General features: G+C 41.7%; 1 protein-coding gene across 3 annotated transcripts in view; it reads left to right on the forward strand.

The window, feature by feature from the left end:
• plod1a (procollagen-lysine, 2-oxoglutarate 5-dioxygenase 1a) overlaps positions 1–16,613 on the forward strand; it is a 36,332-nt gene that overhangs the window by 311 nt on the left and 19,408 nt on the right. For all 3 annotated transcript variants that reach the window (XM_031311197.2, XM_031311213.2, XM_031311206.2), the window contains exons 2-10: positions 1,028–1,119; positions 1,243–1,376; positions 3,664–3,827; positions 8,005–8,117; positions 9,905–9,968; positions 11,448–11,545; positions 12,720–12,821; positions 13,713–13,844; positions 15,753–15,874. In XM_031311197.2, coding sequence (XP_031167057.1) covers positions 1,028–1,119; positions 1,243–1,376; positions 3,664–3,827; positions 8,005–8,117; positions 9,905–9,968; positions 11,448–11,545; positions 12,720–12,821; positions 13,713–13,844; positions 15,753–15,874 — 1,021 coding nt within the window. The remainder of the gene's footprint in view (positions 1–1,027; positions 1,120–1,242; positions 1,377–3,663; positions 3,828–8,004; positions 8,118–9,904; positions 9,969–11,447; positions 11,546–12,719; positions 12,822–13,712; positions 13,845–15,752; positions 15,875–16,613) is intronic.

Consider the following 16,613-nt stretch of genomic DNA (forward strand, 5'->3'; position numbering starts at 1 on the left):
GTTCTCTCACATTTTTATAGCTAATAATGGCGTTTGATAAAGTCAACATGTCACGGTTTCTAACAGTGAAGTTAATGGCACTCAAGCTTGGTATGGACTGAGAGAGACTCCTTAGCTCATGTGGGCAACGGTTGGGGAAAAAACTAGAATGTTCCTAACTGTTAACGTAGGCTACGTTAACGTTATAATGTTCCTAACCGTTAACGTTAGAATGTTCCCAACCGTTAACGTACGTTAATTTTACCTCTGACATGGCCGGTGGGTTCCTATCGACAAAAATGTCTGTTAACGTTATAAAATTCAAGCAGACTTGGCAGCAAATAAGCCAAAAAAAGGAAAGGAAATCCCACTTCCACTGTGTATTTTTTGCATTGACGTTAGCTACAAGAAAAGTTGAGATTTAACGTTAACTTCGATATGCGCTGCGCTTATTTGTAACGTTAGCCTAACTCGCAAAAGACGTTTATTAAGTTATGTTATAGCCCATTATTAAGAAAATATTAGGAAAATGTTTGCGTTTAACATCATGAGTAAACACAAGAGAGAAAGTTGCACCTAGATGCTGAGGAAGACTCCTGTGCCGCTGACGTGGAATGGGCTGCTAGCCGTTGCTAGGGGCTGTCAGCGCTGCTGCTATCGTTACCGTTAGCCGTAGCTAGCTCATATCTATGCTAACGTTAGCATACTGTAGATGCTGTTAAATGTCTGTTATGGACCAATAAACAACAAAAAAATAGACTTTTCTTTCTGTCTTAACGAATTTGGATTCATTTCTCCTTGGCAATGCAAGCCCATTCCTGGTTACAGTAAATTACACATACTCATAAAGTAAAGTATTGAAGAATTTCTTAAGAAAACACACACACACACACACACACACACACACACACACACACACACACACACACACACACACTCCCTGGCATGGGCATGAATTTCATCTAACAGTTGGGGGTGGCATACATAAATATAAATTGATTAATACGTATTCTCTTTCTGAATTCCTCTTTAATGTGGTGTCTTCCAGAGAAACTTCTAGTTGTGACAGTTGCAACCAAAGAGACTGATGGCTTCAAGCGTTTCTTGGGGTCCGCTAAACACTTTAACTACACTGTCAAGGTAGGAACCCTTGTGGTAAAAGTGTATTTCCTGTTGTCTAGCCATGGAAGCCTGTCTATCTCTTCTTCAAAAGAGCATTCAACTCTTCCAATTGCAATACATTTATGTGTGTATGTTTTTAAGGTTCTGGGTCGGGGTCAGAAATGGATGAGTGGCGACTACATGTCCGGTCCAGGAGGAGGCCAGAAAGTACGACTCCTTAAAGAGGCTCTGGAGGAGATGAAGAATGAGGACAAAGTCATCCTTTTTATCGACAGGTAGAGCATCTTCACCGCAGGCAGAGTTTCAGATTTTAATGCACCTGTCAGATGTGATGGCCAGAGTAACACCCTGGTACTTAATTATCAATTAATAGTATAATAAACTTTATTTATGAAGCACCTTTCATATAGAGAGTGTAGCTCAAAGTGCTTTACAACAAAGTGGAGAGACCACAAAACAAATAAAATCCCATTAAAACAATAAAAATCAATTAAAACAAGTGCAGACACTTATGTGATAAAACCAAACAAATGAGCATCGAACAACAGAGGCCGCAAACATTAAGAACAGGTATGCCAAGAACAATAGATTATGTAAAAAAAATCAAAACAACACAACGGGGGCGCCTAGATAGCTCATCTGGAAGGGCGGGCGCCCCATATGCAGAGGCTCAGTCCTCGACGCAGCGGCTCAGGGTTCGAGTCTGACCTGCAGCCATTTGCTGCATCTCTCTACCCCTTTCCTGTCTACAGCTGTCCTGTCTATTAAAGGCTAAAATGCCCCCCCAAAAAATCAAAATAAACAACACAACGGAATGCATTGGAACAATAAAACATCTAAACTATGATAATTAAACAAATGAGCGACAATTAGTTAAAAGCAGCGCTGAATAAATAAGTTTTCAATTGTCTTTTAAAAATGTCCACGGAGCTTGATTCTCTTATAGCCATGGGTAGCTATTTTTGCTGAACACTTATATATATTGTATTGTATAATAATACAGATGGGTTTAGGTTTTACAGTATCTTCTGTTTTGTCAGTGTTACTATTGTGTGATATTCTACCTGTATTTGTATTTAAAGTGCTCATATTATGCTCATTTTCAGGTTCATAATTGTATTTAGAGGTTATATCAGAATAGGTTTACATGGTTTAATTTTCAAAAAACACCATATTATTGTTGTACTGCACATTGCTGCAGCTCCTCTTTTCACCCTGTGTGTTGAGCTCTCTGTTTTAGCTACAGAGTGAGACCTCTCACTTCTGTTCTATCTTTGTTGGGAATCGCACATGCTCAGTACCTAGGTAAGGGCTACTAGCCAGTCAGAAGCAGAGTATGAGGGCGTGCCCTGACAGTAGCTAGGTAAGGACTACTAGCCAGTCAGAAGCAGAGTATGAGGGCCCTGACAGTAGCTAGGTAAGGACTACTAGCCAGTCAGAAGCAGAGTATGAGGGCGTGCCCTGACAGTAGCTAGGTAAGGACTACTAGCCAGTCAGAAGCAGAGTATGAGGGCGTGCCATGCTAGCAGCTAGGCGAGCATTATAACGTGTGTTCCAAAGTGACCACGTTTGTCTCTGAAGTAAAGGCTGGACTACAATAGAGCTGTTTGGAGCAGTTTGTGAACAGTGTTTTCTGTTGGAGATGGTAAGTCCCTTTGGGGTGGACTTTGGGCTTTTTCACTTTGTAAACCTATAACGTGCACAAAAAGATATATAACACAATAGAGGAAAGGGAAAAAGCCAATAAGCATAATATGAGTACTTTAATGTGGGGAAGAATGCTTAATCAGCCCACAATTTCTCTGGAAACGGGAAATAGTTTTAATGGTTATGCCGGGGAATGCCGTTTCCCAGGATTTAACTCTAATGTACGCATGCTAAAATCACAAGAGAGTGTGATGTTTTTCTCATTTAAGCGCTGGTAAACACAACCGCTGTCAACTTAACTCTCCAAATAAAGATCGCTGGCATCTTATAAAGGCAACCCCCTTCATTTGTTTTAACTACGCCACCGGCTTCACACACTGCCGAGCCATACAGCGCAGTTAAGTTTTCTATTTTCACCCCCTATCATACAGCTACGATGTGGTTTTCGCCTCTGAGTCAGAACTAAACAGCGTTTAGAGAAGCAGCGTTCAGATTTTATGCTCCACATATCTGGAACAAACTCCCAGAAAACTGCAGGTCTGCTGCAACTCTCAGTTCTGTTAAATCAAGGCTGAAGACTTTTTCTGTTTGATGCTGCCTTTATTGCTAATTTCTGACACTGCACTGTAGGGCTGGGCAAGATGTCGATATTATATCGATATCGTTTGTTAAAGCACCAATTGTCAACCCTAGAATATCGCCGCAATATCGATATCGAGGTATTTGGTCAAGAATATCATGATATCTGATTTTCTCCATATCGCCCAGCCCTACTGCACTGTTACTTCTATTATTGTATTTCATATCCGTCTTATTCTTTTTTTCAGTTTTGTTAATTTTAAATGTTTTATGTAAAGACCTTTGAATTGCCTTGTTGCCTTGTTAAGTTTTCTATTTTCACCCCCTATCACACAGCTACGATGTGGTTTTCGCCTCGGGTCCCAAAGAGCTGCTCAAGAAGTTCCAACAGGCCAGACACAAGGTGGTGTTCTCCTCTGAGAGCCTGATCTGGCCCAACAGACACCTGGAGGACAAATACCCCCACGTCATCGTTGGCAACAGGTTTCTAGGCTCAGGAGGTACATGTACTGGATGTCTAATTACATTCTCTGCACTACATACTCAATATGTATACTATCGTTCAACGTACTTTTGTGTAAATAAACAATAGTGTGTATCTTTTCGCACTAAGCTGTAATTTTCAACCTCATTTCCTGAGAGCCTCCTTGCTGTTGGAGACACGTAACCATGGTAATCCTTGCCAAACTCAGCGTTAGTGGCATTGTCAGATAATGCTTAAATTACTGAAAAACGTTAGCAACTAGACCAACAGTCGTTTAAATATGTTGAAATGTAAATTATAAAATATTTACATTTCATAATTAAATTAGTTATTGACTGAGCTGCTTTGGTTTCTGTTATGAACGTTGTCGTTACTACTGCATTGCATTGTGGGATACTTATACAGCTGTAGTGTCCAGTGTTTGCATACTGTAATATTTCCCCGGAAATAGTATGCAATTCATGTACTATTTGTTTCTAAAAATAGTGATACTAAAAAATCTCACACGTTTTAGCCATAGACAGTATATAATGGACCACCAGATCCCGTGTCTCTGGACGGAGACCAGTGAAGGATATTAGAAGATCTTTCCCGGTGATGGCTGAGCGTTACTGAGCAGCCTCCAACTGAGCTTGAAGACGTAGATGTGACGTGAGCAACCTGTCTGAAAGTTGGAAGTCTTCTGGTAGCTGTGCCAAGAGAAATCTCAATCATTCCCAATCTAGCAGAGACGGAGAGCGTAGGTATATGTAAGGAGATAACATAGGCACAGGCTAATTATTGATCACTAAAATGATAGTTAACATTAGTAATTCAACTTAAACAGCTAATGGAAGTCCAAACTGCCTGCAAGCTTCTCCTGACTATACGGTAATTCCTCTACTATGAGACAGTAAGTCTCGTGGTTATGACACGATCATTAGCCTATTTTTACAAAAACGTCTGCTACGGAGCCATAACGTGAGGCACAAGGTAATGGAGCCTTTTATACATTGTCGTGTTTCTTTAGAAATAAACAATGGACAAATAGAGTCTTTAAACGCTTCAGATGTAAAGTTATTCTCTGTCAAAGTGACGCCAAAATGAATGGCAGTCAATGGAATGCTAACGGGGAGTGAGTGCTTATTAGCATCAAAATGGCGGCATAGGAGGTTCGGGTTGTGAGGAGACGCTTACCCCCTTGGTTTTTGCCTACTAAATAGCATGTTAGTGTGGAATTTCGGACACAACCTATAGACCTCAACAGTCCCGCCCCTCCTCCAAGAGAGCTTAGTTTCCGGGAGTTAGTTCCCCATTCATTTCTCCAATCGACATCTCGAAAAATCCGTATTGAAAGAGTTTTAGACCAGTGGTTTTCACCCCTTTGGACACTCTTGTTCTCGTCCTTGAAAAAAGCCATCATGGCAGCCAAGGAGATCATGATTGCAGTGATAAGTCTACCGTGCAGAAACGCAACACAGGTTTTTTTTTCCTTCTTTTTATTAAAGCTCGTACAGTAGACAGTAACGTTACAGTAGCCTACACAGTACAGCAGCATAGACTCTAACGGACTTTCGCGGGGTTTAACCAAACAGTTACATGAGTTCCACCGATCAGAGGCATCAATGTGGGATTGTGGGATTGTTTGGGATTGTGGGTAATGAAGTACTTATCCAAGACATCGTGAATAAAAGATATTTTTCTCAAAACAAGGTTGGTGCCCCATGAACTTTTGGCGTCTATATGAGCATATACAATCGCTGAGTCATGTCATAGCTGGTTTTAAGTCTACCATCGACGGTTATGATTTTATGGCTTTTGTATATCCAGTTGTCAATGGAGAAATTGTATTGTATTCTTACTTCTGGAATCGGCTGTGGGCGGGACTGTTGAGGTCTATATGCCTAAGTTTTGGGCATCTCTCCAGCAGATATTTTACATCTTGCTCACAAAGACTACAGATGATATAAAATCTCACAGGTGACTTTACATGATGACCTTACACCAGGACTCACCAACCTTGAACCCAAGGGAAGAGCTACTTCATGGGTACTGAGTCATACGAAGGGCTACCAGTTTGATACGCTCTTCTGAAATAACAAATTTGCTCAGTTTGCCTTTAGTTATATATGATTATTAATGATTAATGATACTCATCTATGTGAAGACACTGATTACATTAATGATTTCTCACAATAATTATCAACAATGACTTAACAAGGTGGGAAACAGATAATGTCAATATTCAATTTTCATTTTTAGAACAGGCCTGAGGGCTACTCATGTGGTCCTTGGGGGCTACCTGGTGCCCGCGGGCACCATGTTGGTGACCCCTGCCTTACACCATCTTCACACAAGTACACTTTGTAATAGCGCCATGAATATCTCTGAACACTTTTATTTTCACAAGCCGCTGGTGTGACTGTAGACATTAAGTCTAGGAAGCAGTATGGCTGTTTATTTTTATAGCAAAGAAACAGCAGGTCTTTAGTTAGCACTCTGCTCTGGGCTGAAGCAATAAAACCTGAACCTGGCAGTAGTCATTAGTAGAGGCAATTAGGAACAGTTGACTTCACTTTCCAAAGAAGGTGGATTACCCCACTCCTGGGCCACGTTCAGCCCTGACAAAACGTAGCAACGCATTTTTTAAAACTGAAACGGGGGGCGCGTTGAACTAGAGCTGTAATCGGGCCTTAAAATTTCGGCCCGACAAGGCCCGAGCCCGACAGAATTCGGCACAAACCGGACAAGTACATTTAGATTGATAGCTTTTTAAAAGCCCAAACCCGTTTACAGCCCATTATTCAACTGTGCGCACTCACACAGCTCTTTTGCCTTTTGTCAAGAATGAGTAATTTATACATTTTTGTACATCAATTATTCATGACTAACGGAGGCTATAGGCCACTTGGAAGTTGGAACAAAGAAATAAAATAAGTCCTCCAGAGGCCAGCCTCCGTTTCACCTCCTCAGCATCCATTTTCGCGCTAATCGAAACGCATTACTTGAGCGCAAGCCTGCCCGAGCCCGGCCCGAGCCTGTGTAAAATTATAGAAATCAAGACCGAACCCGACAAAGAATCAAAGATCTTCAGCTCTACGTTGACCACCCTGTTGTGTGTGTTAGCGATTTTCCGATTTTATTACCACGATTTTACAAACACGTCTCTGCTGATTGGGTAACACCTGTGTGACACACCCATCAAACGAGAGGAAACATAACTCAAAGCCAGTTGCACACTGTTTCACTCCGTTCAGAGGAAACATGTCGTTCAACCAGGAAACCGTAGGAAACGGGTGCACACCGTTTTGAGATTGAACATGCCCCAGTTCTGAGGTCTTTACACTGGCTTCATGTCTCTCAAAGAATTGTTTTCAACATACTTCTGTTGGTTGATAAAGTCCTGAACGGTTTATTTCTGATCTGCTGCTACATTATGAACCACCCAGACCTCTCAGGTCATCTGAGTCAGAAGTAAACAGCGTTTAGAGACGCAGCGTTCAGATTTTATGCTCCACATATCTGGAACAAACTCCCAGAAAACTGCAGGTCTGCTGCAACTCTCAGTTCTGTTAAATCAAGTCTGAAGACTTTTTCTGTTTGATGCTGCCTTTATTGCTAATTTCTGACACTGCACTGTAGGGCTGGGCAAGATGTTGATATTGTATCGATATCGTGATATGAGACTAGATATCGTCTTAGATTTTGGATATCGTAATATGACATAAGTGGTGTCTTTTCCTGGTTTTAAAGGCTGCATTACAGTGAGGTGATGTACTTTTCTGAACTGACCAGACTGTTGTAACTGTTCTATTATTTGCCTTTTCCCCACTTAGACATTATGTCCACATTACTGGTGATTATTTATCTAAAATCTAAGTGTGAAGATATTTTGTTAAAGCACCAATTGTCAACCCTAGAATATCGCCGCAATATTGATATCGAGGTATTTGGTCAAGAATATCGTGATATCTGATTTTCTCACTTCTATTATTGTATTTCATATCCGTCTTGTTCTTTTTTTCAGTTTTGTTAATTTTAAATGTTTTATGTAAAGACCTTTGAATGGCCTTGTTGATAAAATGTGCTATACTAATAAAGCTGCCTGGCCTTGATGTGTGTGAACGTAGACACAAAATGAAAACAACTCTAAACTTCTACCACATTTTCTCACTTCCTGTCTGTTTCCTCTGGGTTGGTTTCTGTCCTCCTAGGTTTCATTGGCTACATTCCCAACATTAAAGAAATGGTTGCTGACTGGACAGGAAAAGATAATGACAGTGACCAGCTGTTCTTCACTAAGATTTACATTGATCCAGTTAAAAGGGTAAGATTTTTTCACATTAAAAGCCTTCCAGTAGCTAATTGGGCATAATAAACTCGTGTTCCTGGTAGGCTTTTAATTTAAAATATCTGCATGAAGTGTGAAAGAGAACAGTACTAGTTTAAAAAGAGAGAGTGTTTTCAGCAGAATAGTGAGTATGACATGACTCTGTTGTTGTACTAATATAATTAGTGCTGATACTGTTAATACTACATTGACCCTGTGAGCTAAGGCTACATCTACACTGCTACATTTTGGTTTAAAAACAAATATCTTTTATTTTGGCATTTTTAGGCCTTTATTGACAGGACAGCTGTAGAAATGAAAGGGGAGAGAGAGAGAGAGGGGGGAATGACATGCAGCAAAGGGCCGCAGATCAGAGTCGAACCCAGACCCGCTGCATCGAGGAGTAAACCTCTATATGTGGGCGCCCGCTCTACCAACTGAGCTATCCGGGCACCCAAAAAAAATAAAAATCTAAATATCTTCCACTGTGATAATAATTATAATAATAATAATTATCGTCAACATTTATATCGCGGTTTACCGTTACACCGGTAATCGTTACATCCCTAGTCGGAGAGAATCGTCACTAATCACCGCGCCATTACAGACCTTTCAGTATCAGTTCCACCTCGTCGTCAGTCCAAGATAATAAATCCCTGCTCTTACTTTTCACCATTGTTGTTCTTTCTCCAAAGTATTTTCTGTATTTTAAACTTATACATCCATGATTTTCAACCGCAGAGTAACGTCAGACAACGCACGTTCCCAGTGTGTGTGACTGGTCATGTGATACGTGTTGTCAGACGTGTTAATATGGACGGAGATTAAGTTCTGCTACGGAGATAAAACTTTTGTGTGGACGGTGATTGTTTTTGGTTTTAAAGCAGCCATATTATGCTCATTTTCAGGTTCATAATTGTATTTTAAGGTTGTACCAGAATAGGTTTACATGGTTTAATTTTCAAAAAACACCATATTGTTGTTGTACTGCACCGCTCTCTCTCACTGCTGCAGATCCTCTTTTCAGCTGGTCTCTGTTTTAGCTACAGAGTGAGACCTCTTTTCTTCTTCTTCTTCTGTACTATCTTTGATTGGACTTGCACATGCCCAGTAGCTCAGATGTAGATCATGTCAGCTAGCTAGCTCCATAGACAGTAAAAGAAAGGCTGTTTCTACAACTTCGGTCAGTTACAAGGCAGGATTAGCTGGGAGACTTCTAAATGAGGGCGCACATGGAAGTAGTTCTTTTGTAGATTATGATGAACTTGTGTGTGTTGTAGCAGTGCTTTGCTATTGAGAACGAGGTAGCATGCTAGCGTTAGCATTAGCGTTAGCATGCTAATGCTAACGCTACGAGCTAATGTTGCGGTTAGCCTGCTCGTTTCGGCTTGTGACGTCACAAGCCGTGCCGATTTAGACCAGCTCACCCAGAGACTGAAGACAGGACACATTCAGAAACCGTATCTCACTCTAAACAGCATGGATGGATTTTTTTCAAAGTTTGTATGTGTGTGGAAGCACCAGAGACACAACATAACACCCCAAATCCCAGAAAAAGTGATTTTTTCATAATATGGGCACTTTAAAATGCTGCTCAAAAATGAACTCGTAGTAGTGTAGATGGAGCCCAAATGCAAGTCAATTAATGTTTTTTACCCAGCCTTTATTATTTGTCTGTGCTGGCCACATCCACAGCTATTATTTGAGACTCACTGTTTCAGTACTGGCTTTAATCAACTTCAGCTCAACATAAACAGTAAAACTATGTGTTTTCATGTTTTCAGAAATCCATAAATATCACACTGGACAGCAAATGCAGATTGTTCCAGAACCTTCATGGAGCCCTCGGTGAGTGCTTTGAATTTAGTTTCTTAGTTTATGAAGCAAAGACACAGTGTCAATATTATTGGCTACCAACTAGGGCTGCAACTAACGATTATTTTCATAGTCGATTAATCTGTCGATTATTTTCTCGATTAATCGATTAGTTGTTTGATCTATAAAAATGTCAAAACGTGGTGAAAAATGTGGATCAGTGTTTCCCAAAGCCTAAGAGGACGTCCTCAAATGTCTAGTTTTGTCCAAAACTCAAAAGATATTCAGTTTACTGTCACAGAGGAGAGAAGAAACTAGAAGATCTTCACATTTAACAAGCTGGAATCAGAGAAATCTTATTTTTTTTAATAAAAAAATGACTCAAATGATTAATCGATTATCAAAATAGTTGGCGATTAATTTAATAGTTGACAACTAATCGATTAATTGATTCATCGTGGCACCTCTACTACCGAGGTCTCTACTGCCATGTTAAAAAATGTTAAGGGTGGACGCCCGTATAGCTCAGTTGGTAGCGTGGGCGCCCATATATAGAGGTTTACCCTTCGATGTAGCGGGCCCGGGTTCAACTCCAACCTGCGGCCCTTTGCTGCATGTCATTCCCCCTCTCTCTCCCCTTTCATGTCTTCAGCTTTCCTGTCAAAAATAAAGGCCAAAAATGCCCCCAAAAAAATGTTAAGGGCACCCTTCTAATAACACCTTTTTAGAAATTGTATGTTTCTTATTATCCGGAAGGCAACTTCTTCTGAGCGTGCTTCATGCCATGTCTTGCTCAGGACCTCTGGTAGTGCACACTTTATCAGCAATAGCTTTTGCAGAAAAACATTTTGTAAATGGACTGTATTTATGTAGCGCTTCTCTAGTCTTAACGACTACTCAAAGTGCTTTTACATCGTACAGTAACCTTTCACCACTCACACACGTTCACACACTGTGGCCGAGGCTGCCACACGAGGTGCCACCTGCTCATCAGGTAAACACTCACACACCCGTGGCGCAGCATCGGGAGCAATTCGGGGTTCAGTGTCTTTCCCAAGGACACTTGAACATTGGACTGCAGGGATAGAGGGATCGATCCAACAACCTTCCGAATGGCAGGTGGCCGCTCTAGCACCTGAGCCACAGCCACAAGAAGTTTGTAAAAGAAGTAGAGGCTGCGTGCAGAGGGACAACAGAGATTAGCTAATGAGCAGTACACATCTGACTTGATATTGAACTGAACTACAATTAATCAAATCACCAAAAGCCAAATTACACACTTTGAATGCAGAACGCAGATTGAAAATACTCATTGACTCTCAAACAGTTAGAAGCACAGGAATCTGACAAAGTTGGGACTCCCCAGTGAAGACTGTGTGTGTGTGTGTGTGTGTGTGTGTGTGTGTGTGTGTGTGTGTGTGTGTGTGTGTGTGTGTGTGCGCGTGCGTGCGTGCGTGCGTGCGTGCGTGCGTGCGTGCGTGTGTGTGTGTGTGTGTGTGTGTGTGTTTCCAGACGAGGTGGTGCTGAAGTTTGAGGATGGGCGGGTACGAGCCAGAAATGTGCTGTATGATACCCTGCCAGTCGTTATCCATGGGAACGGACCAACCAAGGTACTGATAGGGCTGCTCGATTACAGAAAAAATCATAACCACCGTTCATCTGCATGTACAGCAGAACAGAAAATCAGCAAACTTTCCCTCAAGTTACCAAGCTAACGCTAGCGGTAGCTAGCTAGCTTGGTTGGCAGAACACTGAACAAGATATTTTTAGGCGACCAAAATGTTCCAGTTAACTTTGATGAAGTGAAAACACACAGTCAGAGGGTCAAAGTTTAAGACGAAAACACCCCAAAACAAGTTGAGGTCTATTTTAATGTCCCCAGTGTTAGCATGGTTAGCATCGCTAAGCCTCTGTCCTGACTGACAGGTCCTAAAGCATCCCCTGCTTTATCGTCTGTTTTAAAATAAATGGGAGCATCATTTACTAAATGAACATCATGCTGTGTTGAAGAAGACTTGGAACTAGTGATTGAGACCATCAACTCATTATGAAAATGTTTACTGAGGTAATAAATGAAGAGAGAAGTAGGCTCATTTTCTCACAGACTTCTATAGAAACAGACTTCTTTTTGGAGCCGGTGGAGTCGAGAAGTTAGAGAGAACGCAGCTTTAAGGAGCTTCAGCATCGGCTTCACTTCTCAGACCTGGAAGTTGCCACTTAGGTGAGATGTCAATAGCGGCCTACCGTTCATTTTTACCCTGGGCCTCCAGGTGGATGAATACAGCCCTTGTGTTCGACAGCATTTTATCAAATCTAAATGCAGTATGGAATCGGATTATGGAAACTGCACTTTTAAATTCCATATCTATTTAGTTCTAGCTTTCATAGTCTCGCATTGCCAGACCTTCCTCCACAGTGCTGCAGAGGAAGGCCTGGCTAGTCCACACAACATTCTTGAATGGGGGAAAAACCTGCTCTGGTTTATTGGCATTACTTTAAACCAATCACAATCGTCGTGGGCGGTGCTAAACGCCACATGGAGTAACAGTGCCTCTGCAAAATAGTCTCAGGAAGGAACTTGTTTTGGTGGAACATGTGTAACTATGGTTAACACATTTTTATTTTTATTTTTAAAGATCAATCTTTTATTCTTCTTGCCAAGTCAGCCAGTCAAAGTACTTGTTAATGATAAGAGTTTGAAAATCAGTAATTTTCTTCTAGTAAGTACTGGATATTGGACTGAGATGTGATAACCTGCATGAACACATACTATTTGTTTTCCAGCTCCAGATCAACTACCTGGGTAACTACATCCCCAACACATGGACATTTGAGACAGGATGCACAGTGTGTCACCAGGACCTCCACCCACTGACAGCTCTTAAGGTCCGTTCACAGGCTTTTTGGTGATTCACAAATTGTCTTTGTGCAAGATTTCCCACAACTACAATCAATATTGAGGCTTATTTTAAAGGTCCCATGGCATGAAAATTTCACTTTATGAGGTTTTTTAACATTAATATGAGTTCCCCCAGCCTGCCTATGGTCCCCCAGTGGCTAGAAATGGTGATAGGTGTAAACCGAGCCCTGGGTATCCTGCTCTGCCTTTGAGAAAATGAAAGCTCAGATGGACCAATCTGGAATCTTCCCTTTATGACGTCATAAGGGGAAAGGTTACCTCCCCTTTCTCTGCTTTGCCCACCCAGAGAATTTGGCCCACCCATGAGAGAGAGAGACATCATGGCTTTCAAACGAGCAAAGTGGCAGTTGGTCAAGGCCTGACTTCAGATACAGTATTAGGGGACCACTAAGGCCTATATAAAGAGACTTCAGATACAGTATTAGGGGACCACTAAGGACTATATAAAGAGACTACAGATACAGTATTAGGGGACCACTAAGGTCTATATAAAAGAGACTTCAGATACAGTATTAGGGGACCACTAAGGCCTATATAAAGAGACTTCAGATACAGTATTAGGGGACCACTAAGGACTATATAAAGAGACTACAGATACAGTATTAGGGGACCACTAAGGTCTATATAAAAGAGACTTCAGATACAGTATTAGGGGACCACTAAGGTCTATATAAAAGAGACTTCAGATACAGTATTAGGGGACCACTAAGGACTATATAAAAGCATCCAAAGAGCACCATGTCATGGGACCTTTAAGTGTTCAGGTGTTTTTTTTCTGTCAACGTTTGCCAACAAGAAGTAATATGCCCTTCCTCCTGGAACTCATGTCATGCCTGTTTTGTTTTGTTTTCCCACAGGAGAGTGAATACCCTCTGGTGGTCATTGGTGTCTTCATTCAGCAGCCCACCCCCTTTGTGACGATGTTCTTTGAACGGCTACTAAAGCTCCAATATCCCAAAAACAGACTCAAACTCTTCATCTACAACCAGGTAACAGGAGAGCATTTAATACATAAACTGGGGCTGCTTAGCCTGACAAGCCAGACCCACATCCAGATGTTGGGTCTGGGAACTCACCATTGGCAGGGCTCAATCCGAGGGGCGGGATAAACAGTTGTCTTTCAAATTCCCTCTGCACGCAATAGGATAGCTCTACAACCAGGCAGAGCCACACTAGTTGATAGATTCAACTTTAAACTCCGAACACATCTTTCTTTTTTAAGAATGACTTCAGTGGCGTTCTTTGTTCTTTCTTTCAACCTTGTTGGGTTGGTGTGTCAGGGGCTTTAGGTTTAGGCACAAAAACTACTTAGTTGGGTTTAGAAAAAGATTGTGGTTTGGGTTAAAATCAGATGCTTCTTCACTTCAGGTTACGCACGCTGAACGTGACGTTTGTAAAGTTAAAGAAAACTCACTGTGTACTTTTATTTTCAAAACGGGACTCGAACCCCACCCTCCTGGGTGAAAAGTCCTGTGTTTGTTTGAAATGTGGAAATATGGCGCTCTTCTATTTTGTCACCTTACTTCCTGCTTTGCTCCCGTCATAATTGCCACGGCCACTAGAGGGCGACACAACAATAAACGTAAATATAGGTTGTAATTGCAGCTTTAATAAACAACTTCTGGGAGCGTTTTTCGTAGGATGACTGTCTCGAAAATGTGCAATGGTGAACACATGAATTGATCCTGCAATGGTGCTGCTTTCAGTGTCCGTTGTAACTCAGACTCCTGCTCTGCATTTTCTCTTCTATAGGGGCTTTCCGACCGGAGGGATTTTTGCAGTTCTTAGAAATAAATGTTCCTAGAACACTTTTTTCGTCGTGTTCCGACAGGAAAAATTTGGGGATTTTTAAGTTCCTCTGGCCTCAGTAGCGTACTTTTTTAGCTCCTACTTCAGAACAAGGTCTTTTCCCTTTTCCCTTTTCCTAGGTGTACTTGATTGGTCGAACTTATAAGTCACGCCCACTGCCAACTCGGAACTTGCAACAACCAACAACGGGACATTTTTAACAATTTTCACCATCTTATTCATCATTAAATTCACTTCTGACAATGTTTTAGGCGAGAAATTAACTGTTTATATTTTGAATATAGGCAGTCTTGCGAAAATTGATGCCGAATTGACAATTTGCTTCAAAGTTTTCGGAGTTCAGAAACTCCATGAGTGAGGCGACAGCCAGCAAGCGCCTGCCCCGGCTTCTAGCTCGTCGCTCAGCCAGTGATGCTCAGACACCTCGCTGTGAGCTGGAGGTCTCTCAGACCGCTCTCGTAAATAAGAGGCTTTTATTTCATCGTTGACGGATCGTTTGTTTAAATATCACAACACATGTCCATCATAAGATTAACGGGAACCTGTGGTTAACTGTCTTTTCGGAGTTAAACTCCACAAGCGTGTCCTGCGGCTCGCCGGCCGTCACACACACACACACACACACACACACACACACACACACACACACACACACACACACACACACACACACACACACACACACACACACACACACACACACACACGTCCACAGCGCAGCAGGCAGAGGCGGGGTCTGTTCTGAGTATAATAAAGCCCCGTCTGTGTTGAGCAAAACATTACGTGAATTACTACGAGAATGGACGTGCATTTAATAAAGGAAAAGTGCACAAGTATTAGCATCATTTGTTGTTGTTGTATGTGGCGCTAAAGTCTAGTGACGATGCTATAAAGACCGTTGCCGTGGTTACATCCCTCCCTTACCCCTCCTACCAGTCCCTATGGCCACTTGGCCAGTGGGAATGCAAACGGGAAAAAAAGATTTTGGGGGAGAGTAGTTCTTAGAACTGCTTAGAAGTGTACTTTTCCTCTAAAAAGTACAATCGGTCAGAAAGCACCTAATCTGTTTGTTTCTCCTCTCCCTCCAGGAAGCTCATCACGAGCGTCACATCAGCTCTTTCCTGAAGGAGCATAGAAGCCTTTATCAGGATGTCAAAGTCGTCGGGCCTGAAGAGGAGATGGACGAAGCTGCCTCCTGCAACATGGGCTTGTGAGAATCAAGTTAAAAATATTTATTTTTTGTGATTAACAATTTTTATTTTATTTTTTTAAACAACTTACAAAACATACAATTCGCAACATAAACACACCCTCCCTTCGTCATCACCACTCAACCAGACAAAAAAATCTAAAAAAAGATGAAACAGTATCTTCAATATTCACGACCATTCAACAAAATAGTAACAAAACAAACCATAAACCAGATAAACATATGTATAAATGACAACACCATCAGCCCATCATACACGTCTCTCCCCAGCACAAAGCTTTTTAGGAGCCTCCAGAAAGTTCAGCTACTTTCCCCATTTTCTTAGACTGGATGCCAGCCGAACTTAGCCCCGCCCACAACATTTGAGGTCGGGAAGTTCGTTCTGGACTTGATCCATTGTGGGGCAACTGTGCTCGAACCAGAGCTGTTCGGACCAATCAAATTGTCAGGGCGGGCTTTATACGATGATGGACAGATGATCAACGGTAACGTAAAGCCTTCCTTTGACTCGCAGCTTCTGTGACGTCTGTCTCCGTTGCTCAGATTGGTTGTAGGTCTATCCAATTGAGTGCAGAGGCATTTTCTTTCCTGGTTGGGTTGAAACACGCCCCATAATCACAGCCCAACGGAGCAGAATCAGACTCATACTCTGACTAGAATCTGAGTATGACCACGTCAGGCTACCATTTTCTAGTATAGACGTCTAACCTGGCAAACCGTTTATATGACATTTTTTCAA

Source organism: Sander lucioperca, chromosome 12, assembly GCF_008315115.2.
Source record: "Sander lucioperca isolate FBNREF2018 chromosome 12, SLUC_FBN_1.2, whole genome shotgun sequence".
Lineage (NCBI taxonomy): Eukaryota > Metazoa > Chordata > Actinopteri > Perciformes > Percidae > Sander > Sander lucioperca.